The sequence below is a fragment of the Clupea harengus genome, chromosome 2 (genome assembly GCF_900700415.2).
Source record: "Clupea harengus chromosome 2, Ch_v2.0.2, whole genome shotgun sequence".
Lineage (NCBI taxonomy): Eukaryota > Metazoa > Chordata > Actinopteri > Clupeiformes > Clupeidae > Clupea > Clupea harengus.
The window spans coordinates 24,962,856-24,980,531 of record NC_045153.1 but is presented as its reverse complement, the minus strand read 5'-3'; the positions used below and the strand labels follow the sequence as shown (position 1 = coordinate 24,980,531).

General features: G+C 46.7%; 1 protein-coding gene across 3 annotated transcripts in view; it reads left to right on the top strand.

The window, feature by feature from the left end:
* The first annotated feature begins 1,571 nt into the window (after window positions 1-1,571).
* LOC105902645 (activin receptor type-1) overlaps window positions 1,572-17,676 on the top strand; it is a 28,058-nt gene continuing 11,953 nt past the window's right edge. Inside the window, exons 1-2 of one of the 3 annotated variants that reach the window (XM_031558065.2) lie at window positions 1,572-2,046; window positions 17,540-17,613. In XM_031558065.2, the coding sequence (XP_031413925.1) occupies window positions 17,547-17,613 (67 nt within the window). In that variant the 5' untranslated portion in view covers window positions 1,572-2,046; window positions 17,540-17,546. Of the gene's footprint in view, window positions 2,047-5,502; window positions 5,718-6,057; window positions 6,080-17,539; window positions 17,614-17,676 lie in introns of those variants that run through there. The other 2 variants (XM_031558069.2, XM_031558075.2) reach the window with 2 other exon arrangements.

The window sequence follows — 17,676 nt, the reverse complement described above, 5'->3', positions numbered from 1 at the left end:
TTTGTAAATGAAAAACAAATGGTAATTGTAAATAGAAAAAAAAATGTTTGTTTTTTTTAGCTCTCAAGTCTTCTCACGACACCATGTGCTTCAGGTGTTGCCTAGCAACCAATTACTTGCTGACTTCAAGTAACCATGACTTTCCGTTACGTTACATTTACATTAGAGGTTAGTAAGTTGTTTATTATATGGCATTTTGCTTTGCATTATAGGACTCGGGATTATAATAGGATGTTTGAAAAACTTTGCAAGCAAATGGTCAAGCAATAACATAAAATACGTTAGTTTTTTTTTTTTGACAGCACTGTTAGCTAGCTAGCTGCACGTGGGGAATGAAATGTTAATCTATAACGTGTTCATAGAATGAGTAGCCTAATTAGCATTCCGAAACCGATAAGATTCACATCTACAATTGTCTTATCAGCACATTAGGCTACACATCATCATTATATACAAAGATATTCATAACAAAAGTTAAAATGATCAGTACATTCAAATAGGTGTGAAAATAAACATATAATGCATGAAAAGTTTCTAGCGAACTTTACAGCTAATCAGTGTGTCTATTTACAGAACCTCATGGTTGGGTGAAAAAATATAAATAAACGTTCTTCCCATTGATAAAACTGTACCACAACCATCACAATACATACTAACATACAAAATACATCTCATACGTCGAAGTTCTCAACATTCATTACATTTTCTCATTTAAAAAGTTTATAAATTGTGAGGGGCATTTTGTACACTTGACTACCTACCGCACACAGGCATACAGCTTCTGTCTGGGTATGGCAACACCACATGAATCTAACCTGCAGACCTGCAGTACACCACATCTCCAAAGGTGGCTCCAAAACACCAACACTGACTAAACCCGCTCAATTATGGCGAAACTCATATTATTGTCAAACTAAATTTTCAACTCTGTTACAGTATCGCACCTTGAAATTGAGATACATATATTATCCTGGCGGGAACAGAATTTATAAATAATTTGTTTAAAATAATAAAAATTGACGAAAACGGCTTGTCCATTTTAGTGGCCCGACTTTTTGGCTGGCCCTTGTCTGCCTAACGGTCAATCCGGCACTGATAGGCTATAGCCCACACAAATAGGCTGATAACATGGGGCTGTTGCTCTCTCAGTCCTATAAACAAAGATATCCTAAATGTACAAACACACTCCTTTTAGACTTAGGAACAACATTTCAATTAGCCTGCAACACGACTACCGACTTGGGCGGATAAGGTAATTCGGGCCATATTCACCAGTGGTGAACAATTCAATTGAGTTAGGTTTACGAAAACAGCCCACAGGTCTATTCAATGGATTAGAAAACTCATAGGCCTATGGATAATAATCTGAACTATAAAAAAAAAAAAAAAATACCTTCTCTAAATCATGGTCAAATTGGTGAGTGAAATATTGGGGGCCAAGAAGCCTGCTTTTAAAACAATGTGATTTGTCAAACTATATAATAACAAAGAAATATTTAATTTATTTAAATGTTTTGGGTTGTAAAACATGTGCGAGAAAAAATCTTAGTAACACTTGGTTACGACCCTGCTGTTGTGTTTTGTGTGTGTCCCTCTTCGACCTTGGTGTAACAGGAGCGATTTCGTATACGTGTGCGAAATTTTCAAATACTTGAGGTGGCCGCTTTCTAAAGTGGCTGGTGTGGGAATATGCGCAGAGGAAATGATGTGGTAATGGTCGTCTAATTACAGGGAGACGCGGAGTGCACTTCCTCCTACAGGAACGAACGAACACGGATGTCCCAAACCCAGGAATCGTCGCTGAACTAAATGGACGGATTTTCTTTTCGTTATGTCGACAGAATGGTTTGATCAAAGTTGATCAAATTTATGGATGGCGAGGGAGGGCAATGTCGATTGAAGACATAGACATTTTACGAAAGCGAACTGAGACATTATCTTCGAATTTCAGCCAGATGGCAGAATAGCTTGGATTCAACCGAAAAGAGTTGGCAACATTGTTTGTCCGCCGTCTACCGAGCACTTCCTGCATTATTATCAACATAGGTAAGTTCATATTTACAACTGCGCATAAACATAGTCTACCTAAGCCTTGTATATCTCTAATTCATTTACGCATGGCTCTTGTTAAAAATGAGAACCAGTCGGTCTTTATGTGTGCCCGTGTCGTACTCAGCCCTGGCTAAAATTCTGCGACGCTTTGTGTATGCTATCTTGATAAACACGGGGGAATAGGTCTACCTGCAACATGATTCTTAAAATGCTATATTTTGGATTGTGTTTGCCTCGACAGCACAGTGTAACTTAGTGTGACATAATGTTAGCCTATTCATTTGTTTGGCGTACCTTACTTCCAAAGTCGCTTTGTAAATCTGAACCAGTGCGTAGTCTATGTCAATCGTACACCAGGAGTTTTGTTTAGGTTGTCTGAAGGATATTTCACAGGCTAAACACAAGCAGTATGTAGGCTACAAATGTCCTTTCTAAATATACAAATATTATCTGAACCTAATCTAAACCAAGTCCACATGCATGTCCAATGCTATTCAATTTGCAGTCCAGGATTGTTGTGGATTACGTTGCGGCTATTTTTGATGTTTGTGGTAACACTGTCCCGGGGGTGCAAAATTACGACCAATTGACACTTTGTTAGTGCGTCTTTGTTAACCTGACTGTTGGAGACAAGGTTCTCACTTGATCATGCGCGTCCATCAGTCCCATGCTGCGCACTAAGCACTACAATGCCAGGCGTCGGACTAAAGAGAGATACAAATCCCACCCTTCACCATTAGTTAACAGTTAGATTTCAAGACAGGCGACAAATGCATGGGTTTGAGGTCATTTGCATGACGGCTGTAATTGTCTTAAATTGTAAGGTGAACACGGAGTTGTATTGACACTACAGACTGAATGTCTCCAATCACTTCGTGAAAATGGGCTCGTTCACCCTTGAGGTGCTGGATAGAAAACCTAGAAAATCTTAAATGGAGTAAGGACCCTATTAGTGAATATCGTACTTCAGGCACACTAAAATGCAGTAGACCATACTTAAATGACTTTGTTGTCGCCTTTGCCCTATTGTTTCAATAGCATGCATACGAATAAACAATTACATGAACTCAAGTTTAAATTCATGCATTGGAAGGGGGGTTCCTTGAAGTATAAGCATCTGGCTACATTTAGGTCTAGCAGTTGCAAGTTCATGTCATGATAATTACAGGTTCAGTTATGAATTGCCCCTGGAAGGAGTCAAAATGTCAGGCCACTTGCATTCTTGTGGTATTGCAGGGACTTGCTGCGTAGTGGAGGCCTGTGGTGACATACAGAGCCGAGTGGGGACTGCAAGCTCCCACAGATCTGTTCAGACAGGTTGGAGCAGGTTGGGCTTTCAAGATGCAGATGATTAACTGTCCTGCTGATGGCATTGTGTGGTGTGAATGGGGTGTCTGGATTTCGTGTGTGGGGCAGACAGCTCCGAATACACAAAAGACAAAGACGCTCTCAGATGATAGTTTATTACTCACATACACTAAATACCAGCTCCTGTTTAACACACAAAACCATGGAAGACGGACAAGTAGAGGACTAGAAACAATTTCTGTTGTGTCTTTATGGGCTTGAACAAAGACCCGTGTTTGTCCTCGGTAGTCTGGAGAGCGTCTCTTCGAACGGACTGGATTTCTGTCTTGCTCCATCCCCCCGGCTGCCTGGTGTTCTCAGCCCTGAGGGCTGCTGATAGCGGTCAGATAGCGGGACGTCTCCCGGTCTGCGTCTGAGTCATGGGTCAGACTTGGAAGGCACCCAGAGGGGAGCAGGGTCATGCTGAAGCCGACCACCAGCCGCAGTCTCGTGGGTAATGTCTCCCAAAAAAGGGCCTCCCTGCCAAATCTAGACCACCACCTAAGCCATCCCACGCGTACCCGGGCTGAGATGTTTCAGTTGTATTAACACTGTGAGTCCCGAGGGCGGCTGGTGGCCTACTCGGGCTGCAATTTGGCTCCTCCAAATTACAGGGATGCGTGGCGTTTTGTACCGAACCTCATTTTGAGTCATCTTCCTTCCATAGCTAATCAGTGAGAGATTATATTTTTCCTCCCTCAACATCATTTTCCATTACATTGGGCTACTTCATGCTGGGAGTAGATGTCAGCTTTTACATCAGCGCTCTTTTTTTGTTATGGTGGGAGTACAAACTCAGTCTTGTTTTATTTCTCTAGTTTCACTGGGAAACAAAGCATGGAGCACCTTTTCTCATAGCAGTTGTTCAGCTTTGTTGCACTACAGCAAGGCTCATTTGGCTGAATAGGTTGTGTGATGGTTATGTGTAGGTTGTGTGATGGTGAGTGGGAGGTTTTTTCGATGTGGCTTTTGGAATGAATGTGAGCATGGCACCCGGCCCACAGCAAGTGAAGTAAACAAAAACCTAGTTGTTTTGTTAAGCTTAATTTAATACCGATATGAATTATTTTCCAACGTCCCGGGGCAGTCAAGCTTTCCTGTTGGGCTACCAAAATGAAACATCAGACACGACCCCCTAAGTGAAATAAAACTTCTGACTTGCTATTTTGAGGAAAATCTTTGACCACTGAATGAACGAGTTGTTGATCATGATGGTTTGCCATTACTAAGCAATTTGGCCCACAACACCCTCAGAAGGCTCAACAGTGATGTCTGGCGTCCCAGACCCACCCCCTTCCATACTCACAATACGTTAGGACACATGTCAATACCAGGGACAACCACAAATACACCTCAAGATACACCCAAGCATTACTGAGCCACAACAATCGAATGCTAGTCCACCTGGGCTATGCTTCAACTTCAGCTAAACTTAGGCCCATTTGAGTATGGTCTCTACAGCTATACCCATTCTATTTGCGTATTTTTAACATGGGAAATATATTTAACTGGTTACTGGCGTATAACATTAGTCTGTTAATGGTTCAGTAAAAAAATGTAATGTGCTTAAATGAGACAAATGATTTGTCTAGGCTATAAATAAGGCAAACATCTTAATATGGCATTTAATTCATAAGCTATGTGGCTCTGTGCCAAATACCTCTGCAAGTGTAGAATGTTGGCTACAGCAAACCGATGCCAGAGCCTATGGCCATTCAGTTTTAACAAATGGTTTGGGTTCTGAGTGAGGTGAAAAATCTTTTAGCAATAACAATAGCAAAACTTAAGAAATATGCATGTGTTGTAAGTGACGCATGACAGGTTCTCATCTGGTAGCCATCAAAATTCCAGAAGCTTTCTCAATGGAAGCTAATCTGAGCACACAAGTGTTGATTAAAGTCATTATTTCCACTTCTCTCACTCTTGGCTTCTTTTGAGCCGCCTTTTCAGCAGCACATCCATTTTGCAGCTGCTTTTTCACAAGACTGTACAGTGTATAATTTGTCAGCGGAGGGCCCCGGCGAGCGTCTCCCAGAGTGCCGAGCGGTGAAAGAGCGGAGCGCGGGGAGAAAGGCAAAAGAAAATAGTCCTCCGACAGCAATCATTTCTTTCTCCCCGCGCACGGCAATTTGGCTGTCAGAAACAGCTGGCAGTATGGGGCCGGAACAATGCGAGAGCTAGGGGAAGAGGGAAACGCTAGCTGAGAGCACCCTGCGGGGAGATCAGGTTACAGACTCTGTCATTAACAGCAGACTGCGCCACGCACCGAGAGAGACGGAGGGGCTTCAAGTCTGAACAGGAGTCTGGGACTCAGGCGGGTAGGTCTCTCGCGTCACTCACTCGCTGACTGTCTCTCGCTGTTGCACTCGCTGGTTCTCTGCCTTCCTGCCTTCTCTTTCTCTCTCTTTCTCTCTTTCTCTCTGAATTCATGGTGTTGGGGGGCTTTGGAGTGAAGAGAGGGCTGTGTGTGTATATGTCTGTGTGTGTTTCTGCAAGAGGTGGGGAGAGACGCGGTTAGGGAGAAGGAGAGAAAGAGAGCGAGGGACTGAGAAAAGGAAAAGGAGAGGGAGAGGGGGGCAGGACTTGGCAGAGGCTCCCAGAGACGGAGCAGCAGTCTCTTTAAGAAGCCATCAGCTGCAACGCTAGGGCCCCATGAACGTGGCTGCGGACTGACACGCCAGTAAGTTGCGCTTTTACTTTTCTGTTTGGGTTAGGCGCCCCACTCCAACTCGGGCAGCTCGGTTGCAGCAGGCAAGCACTGGTGGGGTGTCTCACCTCCAGCCCCCCCAACACCCCCCTTCATCTTTCCATGTTTTCCAGTGTGGGGCCCCCACTCTTTTTTTTTCGTTGTGTTATTTTTAGGGTGAAATCCTTGAGCCTTTGATAACCATAATTCCAGCTCTGCAGCCACACTGCTGCTGTAGACTGCTGCTGCAGCCACGGAGCCTTCAGACAGGAAGTGAGCCGCCAAGTGGGACTGTGCTGCTGAGCCGAGCGCAGACTCTCTCCCTCCCTCCCTCCCTCTTCCCCCCCCCCGTCCTACTTCTGTTTCTGCCTGCCCGCCGCTCCGCCTGCCTGTCTGTCTGCTCACTGCGTCTCCCCTTTCCTCTTTGGTGGCTCTCTGCATGGCATTATTGATTTCTGCTGTCTCCCCCCTCTCCTCTGTGTGTGTGTGTGTGTGTGTGTGTGTGTATATGTGTGTGAGTGTGTGTGTTTGGGTAAATGTGGGTGAAAGGCAAATGGAGAAGGAGACTGGAGTTGTGTGTCTGCTTGCTTGCTCGCTTACTCGCTAGCTAGCTAGCCTGTGCTGCTGCCACCGCTGCTGCTGCTGTGCTCGTTTGCTCACTGGCTGTCGAGCTCGCCGGGGCAGACACAGATCCGCAATGTTCCTGGCTCCACTCGCGCCCATTACCCCCAGACTGCACTGGAGACAGTCTGCCATACACATTTTATGAGCGCCCGCCTGCACTCCCCACCGCTCCACTCCTCTTATCACTCAGCTGCTGGGGAGGGGAGGGAAGGAAAGTTGGAGCCCCTGTTTATTTTCTGTCTGCGGCTCTCTCCTCAATAGCTGTTTTTGGAAGGGTGGGAGTGTAGGGTAGTTGATTTTTACATTGTGTGTCATATAATGTTAAACAGATTACCTGTTTATGTTTGGGTAAATAGATTTTTCCCCCCTGCTTTCTTTCTTTCTTTTGTCATATTGCGCAGTGACAATGGCTGTGATTTGCTGTAGTCTTGTCTGGTGCAAAACATGGGGTTTGCAGATTGAATTTTTGTTGGCTGGATTAAAATGTGTGTAATGTTATTAAGACATGCCTTATGCATCTTGTCCTCAGTTGCCGTCAGGATCCTCCTGTTTGTGTGTGTGTGTGTGTGTGTGTGTGTGTCTGGGTCTGACTGTTTGTGTGTGTGTGTGTGCGTGTCTGGGTCTGACACACTGCAGCAGGCTGAGGCCAGTGACATTAAAGCATGCTGCTCGGGAATGCAGATTCTATTTCGAAAATGTCTTAATCCCTGGTAGCCCATCCAGCAGGCATTCCTCAGATTTTGGTTTCCAGAAATGAATTAGACTAACCCAAAAAAAAAGAGACCGTGAAGACAGATAGATATATTCTAGAAAGCCATAAAAACATTAATTTAACAAGCACAGATTGCAACAATCATCATTATGCATCTTACTAAACTTTGAGAAGTCACAAGCTTGGCCCACCCCAATACTGAATCATGTAAACCAATTAGATCTTTCTCTCTCTGTCCAAACATGCACGGTAGTATATGTAACTATGGAAACGTGTGGTTTGCTTGACCACTCCCACTACATACATCCAAGCTGATCATAGAATGACGTACACTTCCTAGTACACTTCCTAGTAGGCAAACCATCTTGATCATCATTCGGCAAACATTTTCATCCAAACAGCAAGTCAAATGAAGAAAAAAGGCGAATAAAGTAGGGAATTTTATTTCACTTAGGGGATCATTTTTGGTAGCCCGCCGGACAAAGCGATTTTGTGAGCCCTGAGATTACTCCTTCTCATATGAAACATTGTGTTACAGGGGATTTAACAAATACATCCCCAACCAAGGATTTATACCTTTCACAGACAGCCCTCAAACACACACACACACACACACACACCGACTCACCCACTCACTCGCTCTCTCTATTTGTGCCCGCCCTCCCCTCCTTTCTAATATCAAACATATGTGTCTTCTCAGCTAACTTGTGTAATATGGCTTCCTCTCCTTGTGACTTGCGTTTTCTGCTGCTGTTAGTTGGTTGGCCTCCTCATGCCCAGCGCCCAAAATCTCTCTCCCCCCTGTGCCTGGCAAGCCGGCTGGGGTGAGACTCATTAGTCAGGCACACCAGTGGGCGCTGCCTGCCTTGCCTACCTGCCTGCCTACCACCTCGGCGCCTACTGATACTGATTTACTTTTCAGTAAACACCGCCGTAGGGTGGCAAACTAATATAAACAGCCCAAAGTCTGGCGTGGTGAGTGCACCATCAGCTGCATCATTAGCCTAATCTTGTGTGATACAGGGTTGCAGGAGTGCTGTAGGGAAATGAGAGGGAAGTTATCAGACTGGAGAGGTGGTGGCTCAGACTGCTGTGGGAAGATATGTTTGTGGGTGACTGGATTCTGCGTCGGCTGAGCGGAGGCAGAACGAGGCACACGGAGTGCGAGCCATTTGGCAGATGACGGGACAGGGAAGAGGTAGGAAATGGGCCAGCAAGCGCTGACAGGCCCACCTTGGCAGAAATGCCCTTACAGAGAAACCGAGTTTGCAGCGCGCAAACCCAGGACAGGCGATGGATGGAGGCGATAAGAAATCCCCCATGGCATCACGTGTGCACTCCGTTTAGTCGGGTTTCCTCATGAGGCCACCGCAAGGGGAATTAGCAGAGGTCAGATCTGATCCGGTCATCTGAGGTCTCGGGCTATTAAAACGAAGAAGATTTGATCATCCATAATAAAAGATGCTTTGCGCTAATGGCTGGCAGAGCGGATGTGAGGGGGAAACGTATAACGTTGGCAGCCTGCAGGGCAGATTGTGCCACTGTCAAGATCCTCTCTGTGAGAACTTTAGTGTCGGCATTCAGCCACTAGTGTTTTTTTTTTTGTCAATTTTTTTTTTTTTTTTGTGGAGGCATGTTTGTGCATTCCGCTTTGGGCAAACAGAGCTGAAGGTCATGAGGACTTTGTTTGAGTTGGCACTGGGAAGATACACCACCAATGTCCAAGATCCATGGCGACCGCATGGCAGGAGCGGTCTATGTCCACTGATACGAATGTGTGGTTCTCACAACGGGCATTAAAAACACTCCTCCCTTTGTTTCATGCTCTGCCATTCATTGCCTTGCCCTCATTCCAAAGAGGGTTAGGGTATAGCCCTAATCACATGTTAATTTTGGAACAAGGTCCCTAGTCCGTCCTTCTGCAATCAGGAAATATGAAGCCAGGCCATTGTGGAAAGCGTTGGTGTTAAGTGATCTGACCCCTGACAATAAATGTGTAACCCTCAGGGATGTCGGCTAATTGAGTCAGAGTGACGGTCAGACGGTTACCGCAGTAATAGTTTGGACTGAAAAAACGATTTGTGTCGCAGGCAGTGTATGGAGAATTTCAATGTCGAAGAAACGTTCCCTGATGCTGATGGTGATAATGTACTTTTTTCTTTTTCCTACCGTTAGCCTGAACTGTATGCATTTGATGTCATGTCCGCTTTCTGTCTTGGCTTCTGAATTACAATGCGACCTAGGGTAGATCAGAGGTCTTGTGGAATTAGAGTGCGTAAAGAGTCGATTCATGAGGGAGTCCACGCTTCATGTGGGATGAATGTTTTATAAAACCTGACATTTCGTCTCTGACCAGTGAACCTTCGGTACTGCATATTACACATCAGCTGGTTGACTACAGCAGGTCTCGTAAAACGCAATATCCAATACAAATATCAAAAATAATGTGCAATAACAGCATATTGGGGCAGTTGTTATTACAGGTCGAGACCTGCAGTGATGGAGGGAGGGGGTGAATGAACTTGGACTTTAGCAATTTCACTGAGGCTCCAGCGAGGTCCACTGCTGGTCACGGCATGTGGCTCACGTTAAGCTGGCCATTCGATGGCCATTGTTATCGGCTGCCAACCACACAATGCCGTGAAATGGGACAAGCTGAGCTGTTGATGAATATGGAAGATATATATATTTTTTTAAACCCTTCATTATTGATGTGGCTGCAATTCATGAGGTGCTTCAACGAACTCTGTGCTTCAGTAGTGGGCCAGGTCCAATCTGACGCCCGCTGAACCCATTGGGCTTGACGGAGGGCTGCTGTTACTGGGGGATTGTTCCCCCCCTCCTTCTGCTAGCTGTCTGCCCTGCTCTGGCTGCTTTGAGCCCGCGCTATGTGCAGAATGAATGGATCCCTCCCTCTGGGAGTTTTCTGAAAGTAATTACCATAAACTGAATAACATCAGCATTGTCTGGCACAATAGTATTACAGAATTATTGGCCTCACTGTTCTTAAGAGAGGAATGCTGTTACCCCCCCCCCCCCCCCTATTCTATTTTTCTCTGTGGACAGTTATTCCCTCCTTTTTTGGATGCTCAGCAAGCACCAACAAAAACTGGAGTTTATAACACTGTTTGGAAGGTGGGGAGATGAAACCCAATAATCAAAGAACGGGGTTTATGACACTTTGGTGGGGGGGGGAAGGAAAGTTGAAAGCTGGTAATCAAAGATGAGGCCGAACCATTGTTTGGGCCACACATTTATTCCGGGGTCTTGGAAGCGATCCAGACCTCAAGGGTTGGACAGAGTGCACTGTGCTGGAAAGAAAAGGCTGCCATTGTCTTTACATTTAGAAATGATCCAGTAGATATCTGTGTGTGTGTGTCTGTGTCTGTCTGTCTGTCTGTCTGTCTGTCTGTGTCTCGTTCCTTGGGATCTAGTCGGGCACTTCGGCAAGAGAGGGCTGCGTTTGCCCTCTTTGAGACGGGCATTTGCATCCGACTGCATTCCTGGCATTGTACAAGAGGGGCAGCCAGTGGAAAAGGGGCCTCAGGGAGAGATGGCCCTGGCCAGTCGGAGAGGAGAGGAGAGGAGAGGAGAGGAGAGGAGAAGAGGGGAGAAGGAGAAGGAGAGGAGAGTGGTGAATTCCACTGGGGCCTGCTTGTGGCACAGCCGCTCTGCAGCTTCGCACTTTATCTCTCTAATCTTCTGTCTAATAAGACCTCTGGCCGGGGAGGTGGAAGAGGATTTCCATAGGTTAATGAGTGTTTTCATCCAATGAGACGCATTTAGTCGGGAGGCAGTTGCTAACTCGCCATCTAGATTCCTGCAATTACTCAGCCGTGTTGTTGTCAAGCCCAGGAATACAAGGGAGGGGGGTGCAATATATTGGTTCACAGTAGTATGTGCGTGTGGATCTGTGCTAATGAGAGTATTGGTGCGTGCATGTGTGTGTGTGGGCGCCCTCATTTATGTGTTTATTATCTGATGACACATTCTTGCAGTGCAACGTCCTGATATGGCAGCGCACATGGCGCAAACAAGACAAATGCCAGCAAGACAAATCTACAAATAAACAAACCGGGGTATTAATCATAACGCCAGACAAACAACAATAAATTATGTCAGCACCAGGCTGACACACTCGGTGATGGAAAAATAAAATCTGTGCGTTACCAAGGGTGCCGATAAGAATTTGGCGAAAAGCCTGCCCCGCTCTCCTTTGTAGCTCTCTTACTCATTTTCCAACACAAAATCAGCTAAACTACTTTTTTTTTCCTTTCTGTGAACTGGTTCTCAAGTTGTCTTGACTGCCGTAGGCCCATATGCGTACAGAGGGAACAAAACAGACACAAAAACAAAACACTTGAAACCCTTGAAACAACCAGTAAGGAAGCACTTTGGCTGATGAGAGAGACATAACATTGCAAAGCGTCTTGTCTGGGGCTGAACACTGAATAATGAGCTTACTATTGATCTAGACTTTTCCTTAACTGCTTTAAAACGATGCTCGAGTAGACACACTGCAAGCCTGTGACTTGAGTTATTGAATTAACTCTGACCGAGCTGGCTCCTCTGAAGAGTGTGTGTGTCTGTGTGTTAGGGTTTATGTGTGTGTATGAAAGAGCACATGTGTGTTTTTTTTTTCTCCAGACTTGCTGTTGAGAGTGAGCGTGCGCGTGTGTGAATGTGAGATTTGTTTTTGCTGCATCAGACGCCATGCTCACCTGGGAGGGGGTGTGTGTGTGTTTGTGTGTGTGGTGGAGGAGAGGGGTGAGTGTGTCCCTGGTGTCACATTCACTGAGACGTATGAGGTGAGGTTTGGTGCTGGGAGCTCTGCCCAACTCTATCTTTCTCTCTTTCCCTCCCTCTATCTTCTTTCTCTCTATCCCTCTATCCATTTCTTCAGTTTTTTTCTCCTCTCTTTTTCTCTCCCTGCATCTTTACCTCGGTCTCTCTCTCTCTCTCTCTCTCTCTCTCTCTCTCTATCCCTCAATCATTTCTTCCTTTCTTTCTCTATCTCTGTTTTCATTTCTTTCTTTTCTCTCTCCCTCTATCTCCCTTGTTTTTTTCTCTCTCTGTCCCCCTATTATTTTGTACATTTTCTCTCTCTCTCCTTCTCCCTCTGTCTCCCTCCATCACGCTGCTCCCCCAGCGCCGGGGCTTTTTGCGCCATGGCAACTCTCAGACCTCCAGCTCAGACGCAGATTACAGCGCCTGTCTCCCCACTCGCCAGCCTGATGACTCAGCAGCTCCCGCACAGCTTGGGGCTAAAGAGAATCCCAGCCAACGCCACTGACTTACACACACACACACACACACACACACACACATACATACGCACTGCCCTGGGGCTAGGACAACCCTCTCTTGCATTGGCCTCCTGCACATATGAGGAGGAAAAAAGCAAACACGACAGAATAAACAGACATTTAAAAGCAAACTCCGAAAGGAAGAAGAGACGGTTCTTGGGTTTGTTTGTTTGTTTTTCCTGTCCATTGCCATGAGTTTTGAGGAATAAGCCCTAATCCTTGGGTGGAGCTGGTAATCTCTTGGGAAAACGTCTTTGTTAAATGGTGTCAGTTGAATTGCTGGCATGCTGTGACTTGAAGAGAAATGTGAACACAAGGCAATTAAGGACTTATGTTTTGTTGAGGGAAAATATTTCCTGACGGCTCTTGCCCTCTGAATGGAAGTAATGATATCCTCACCACTCTTGTTCTTATGCATGTACTGCACACAGGACATCTTAAATCCACAGAGATAAATCAGTCACAGCCGATTGATTACAATTGACTTGCATGCATGTATTTGAACTTGTACTGGTATAGCTCTGCAAATGGACTGCTAATGGTAACCGTATGGACAACACAACCAGTGTGCTCCTCCAGTGGAGAAGAGTATTCCCACTTCATCTTCAGTGAACATGGTCTGCTGAAGCTCACAGCTCTGCCCCTCCCCCCTCCGTTCTCTGTGGCACCCTGACCGCTTGCTCGGCTACCTCTCCATGAGGCTCGCTGTGATCCTAAAAACTGACACTCCCATGGAGGGAGGGAGGGAGAGAGAGAGAGAGAGGGAGGGAGAGAGAGAAAGAAAGAAAGGGAAAGACAGACAGACACACACGCACACACAGAGAGAGAGACACAGAGAGAGAGCGAGAGACAGACAGATAGAAAGAGAGAGACGGAGAGAGAGACAGGTGGTGGGAGGATCCCTACTCAGTGAGCCTGTCCCCTTTGTATTGGTGTAGTGCTTATGAACCTTCAGCAGGGTGGTTTGGAGTTGATGCTCTCTTATTTTTTTTTTAAGGGTGTTTTTTTTTCTCCTTGGGTTGGCCGAGTATATGACGGTGCGACACTAGATCTGGGCCAAGTGACGAGGAAAGAAAATAGCCCCTGAGAAACACTGGCTGGCTGACCTCCTTAAGGGAAGGGACGGGACGAGGTGCATCAGTAGGATGGCTAAGAAAAAGGCAAACCAGGCAGGGGGTCATCTCTCTCTTTCTCTATCTATCTCTCTTTCTGTCTTTCTATCTATCGAGTGCTTGAAGCCACCAGTCGAAGCATAGCACTGCATCTTTATGTTGACCGTCACACTGTGTAGTGTGCTCTTAGCTAGTTTTAGCTTAGCTCCATCTCCCAAAAGCATCCTCATGCTGTGACAATTTGCCGCTGAGAGAGAGAGAGAGCGAGATTGGGTTTGTGTTCGAAATTATCTCTCTGTAAAGGATGGTCATGGCAGACAGAGCATTTGGAGAATGCAAATCTGATTTGTATTTCCTGTTGGCTTTTGTACTTCAGGCTTGGTCGAACCTTCTTCCAGAGACAAACTTTCTATCGCTCTCCTTCCCTCGGCTCCGGCCCAGTGATTTACAGCGTGCACAGCCATGTTGTCCTTCCAGCGTGCGTGGGTGGGGAAGGCTTTGGGGGGGTGGGGGTTTGCGATGAGCTATGCATTCAATTACTTTTGCTTTGTTACACACTTGACTGTAGGGCCCAGGTCAATTTTAATGGAGTCACAATGCTACCTTTTAATTAAGCATTTGGTGCAGGAGGAAGACCTACTGCTTTCATTACCAAGGCTTAACCCGGGCTATCATTTCTGATCCGGAGCACGCGTGAGCCAAGAGAGGAATGGCTAGCGAAACAAGCTATCAGGACTGCTTAATCACAGTAGAGAGGTGTGTGTGTGTGTGTGTGTGTGTGTGTGTGTGTGTGTGTGTGTGTGTGTGTGTGTGTGTGTGTGTGTGTGTGTGTGTGTGTGTGTGTGTGTGTGTGTGTGTGTGTGTGTGTGTGTGTGTGTGTGTGTGTGTGTGTGTGTGTGTGTGTGTGTGTGTGTGTGTGTGTGTGTGTGTGTGTGTGTGTGTGTGTGTGTGTGTGTGTGTGTGTGTGTGTGTGTGTGTGTGTGTGTGTTTTCTGGAGAGTAGATTGTGTGTCTAATCTTTTGATATTTTTAGTGTACTTTAATGTAGGCTTCACTACTAGCTCAGACTTAAAGATATTGTTATTATTCGTAAATCTAGGACCAGGTGTAAGTGGACAACTATAGAACTATAGACGTTTTTGCTGCAGGACCATCTCCGTCTGCTAACAGGGTATCTATTAGCATATCAGGTAGACGGATGATACCAGGAGCCAGAGGCAAGCCTTTGAAGGAAGTTTTTTTTTTTTTCACTTCCAGAATGAGCCAAATTCATGAGCCAAACACAGCAATCGTGATTCATGTCTAGATCAGAATATTTCCTGAAGTGACACGCACCTGACAGAATACCTGCTATGTCTTATACATACACGCTACACAGACACATGCAGACACTCACACTCATTCACAATAACACACACACAGACAGACAGACAGACGTGTCTGCCAAGCCCATGAGGGTACGGTAGTTACCGGAGGGCAACATCGGCTGTTGAGTGTGCAGTAAAATATCTGGGTGTCTGGAGTGGGCTCCCTATACTGCTGTTTAAAAAGAAGATTTCACTCCTCTGCACCAACTGTCTGCCAGTCTGCCAAGTGCTGCAGTGGCGTTGCCTTCCCTGCCACCTTGGTGTCTGGCTCTGTGCCCCCGCCTCCCCTCTGTCTCGCTCTTTCTCTCCCTCCCTCCCTCTCTCTCTCTGTCTCTCCCTCTCTCTTTCTTTCTTTATCTCTCTCTCTCTCCCCCTCCCCCCTTTTGCTCCCGGCCACACACTCTCTGTCTCCCTCTTCACCTGGTTATCTATCCCTTTCTATCTACTTGGGCACTCAGTCCTGACTCTTCACTCCTCCTCTGTTATCCCTCCCTCCCTCCTTTCCTTCCTTCTTCTCTACCCCAGCTTATACTCCACCAGTAACCCACTCCCCCCTCCCCCCTCTCTTCTTTTCCCCCTGGGGCCTTGTCTCTGCCCCACTACCCCCTGGCTGCACCCCGTCTCTGTCCTCGTTGCCCCCAGCCTGTACCCCACTGGCCCCTCGGTGGCACCTGGCTGAACCCCCTCTGTACCCCCACATCCCCCCTCCCTCGACCCCAGTCCTCCCCCCTGACCCAGCACAACCCCCCCGTGGCCCGCTGGCCCCTGTGTGCCCCCGCCGCTCTGGGCTGCTGATTATCTGGGAGCGGCAGCCTCTTGTTTTGTGGCCTGATTAAAGGAGCAGCATGTGGTCGGCGTGTGAGTGGGCCCATACGGACGCCGCTGGGCCCGCCACTGACAGTACGTGCTTAATCATTTATGTCTGAGAACACACACAGGAGGGGAAAAAAACAAGGATGCGAACTAGAGAGAGGGAGGGAGAGGATGGGGCACACACACACACACACACACACACACACACACACACCCTGAGACGCGCGCCCACACCCACACACACACCCTGAGACATACACATACACAGACATACACATACACATACACAGACATACACAAACAGTGGAGCATTCATCAACGGGGAGCCACACACACACAGTGCCAAGATAACGGTCAGCACTCAGTGTGTCATAAACACGAAGCCGAAGAAAAAATGCGGGGTTGAAGAGAGATGGGCTACAAAGAAGGGCGAGAAAGGGGGGGTGGGTGGGGGGGTGGTGAGAGACGGCGGGTAAGAGAAACTGGTTCCTTTTCTGATTGTTTTTTCCCCTCGCTCCCACGTTCTTTTAGAGCAAGAGCAATCATGTCTGACAACAAGAAATCCAAGATGTAAACCCTATGAATATGAGCAGGAAGAGACAAAAAAGATTAAATATGCAAAAATATGGCTGTCTGCTTTTTTTTTTTAAAAACACACACACTCCTCTCTGGGCTCCACATTCATTCGTCCTGCTGTGCTCTCCGCTCTCTCTCTCTCCTCTTCTCCACCTCTCTCTCTCTCTCTCCCTCCCTCCCTCCTTCTCCTGCGTCTGTCTGCTCCCTCTGCTGCCAAGCTCTCTTTCTCTGTCGCTCCCTCTCTCCCTCTCGCTCCCTCTCTCTCTCTCTGTCACACTGTCAGCCAATAGGAGATCGCCAGTCTTCCCACTGCTTGCCACTCAATGCCTTGTTGCTAGGACAACAGGCAGGCATGAGCTCCACTTTGCTCAAGCATTTTAAACTTGGTGTTGACTCTACTGACAATAAGGAAAGGTCCTCTTGCCCACTAAAATCTCTGCCTGTATCTTCTGCACTCCTTTATAATTTAGCTGCCTCCCTCTTTCCTCTCTCACTCCTTCTCATACTCGCATTCTATGCCTCTCTTATAGGCTCTGTCTTTTTCTCTGTCATACCATCCCTGTCTCTGTCTCTGTCTGTCTCTGTCTCTGTCTCTGTCTCTGTCTGTCTATCTCTACTATCTCTCGTGCTGTCTGGAAGCTGTTAACATGGCCAGTCTTAGAAGGCACGCACAGTAGGTTGCGATTTGCCTGTCTGACTGCAGACATGCAGATCTGTTTTTTTTTCTTGGTTTTTTTTTTTTGCAGGGCTAAATAAATCAGTGTAAATGACGTGTAGGAACTCTGCAACATTTAATGAGTGTTCATAAAAGCAGTCATGTCTCTCTTTTTTTTCTGATCCGTTTTGGCATGGCAGCGAGTCGTTTGATGTATTCGTGAACCCGGACCTTTCGCTTAAGTATGTAATCCTGAGCTGCCTCTTCTGCTTGTGTGTCTGTTTCTCCAGGTCTGCGATGTTAGATGGCGTCATGATTCTCCTGGTCATGATCGTGGTGGTGCTGCCCACCTCCAGTGTGCAAGGTAAGATTTCGATGAGAGGGGGGAGTGCGGGTAAAGGATAGAGAGAGAAAGGGAGGGAGAGAG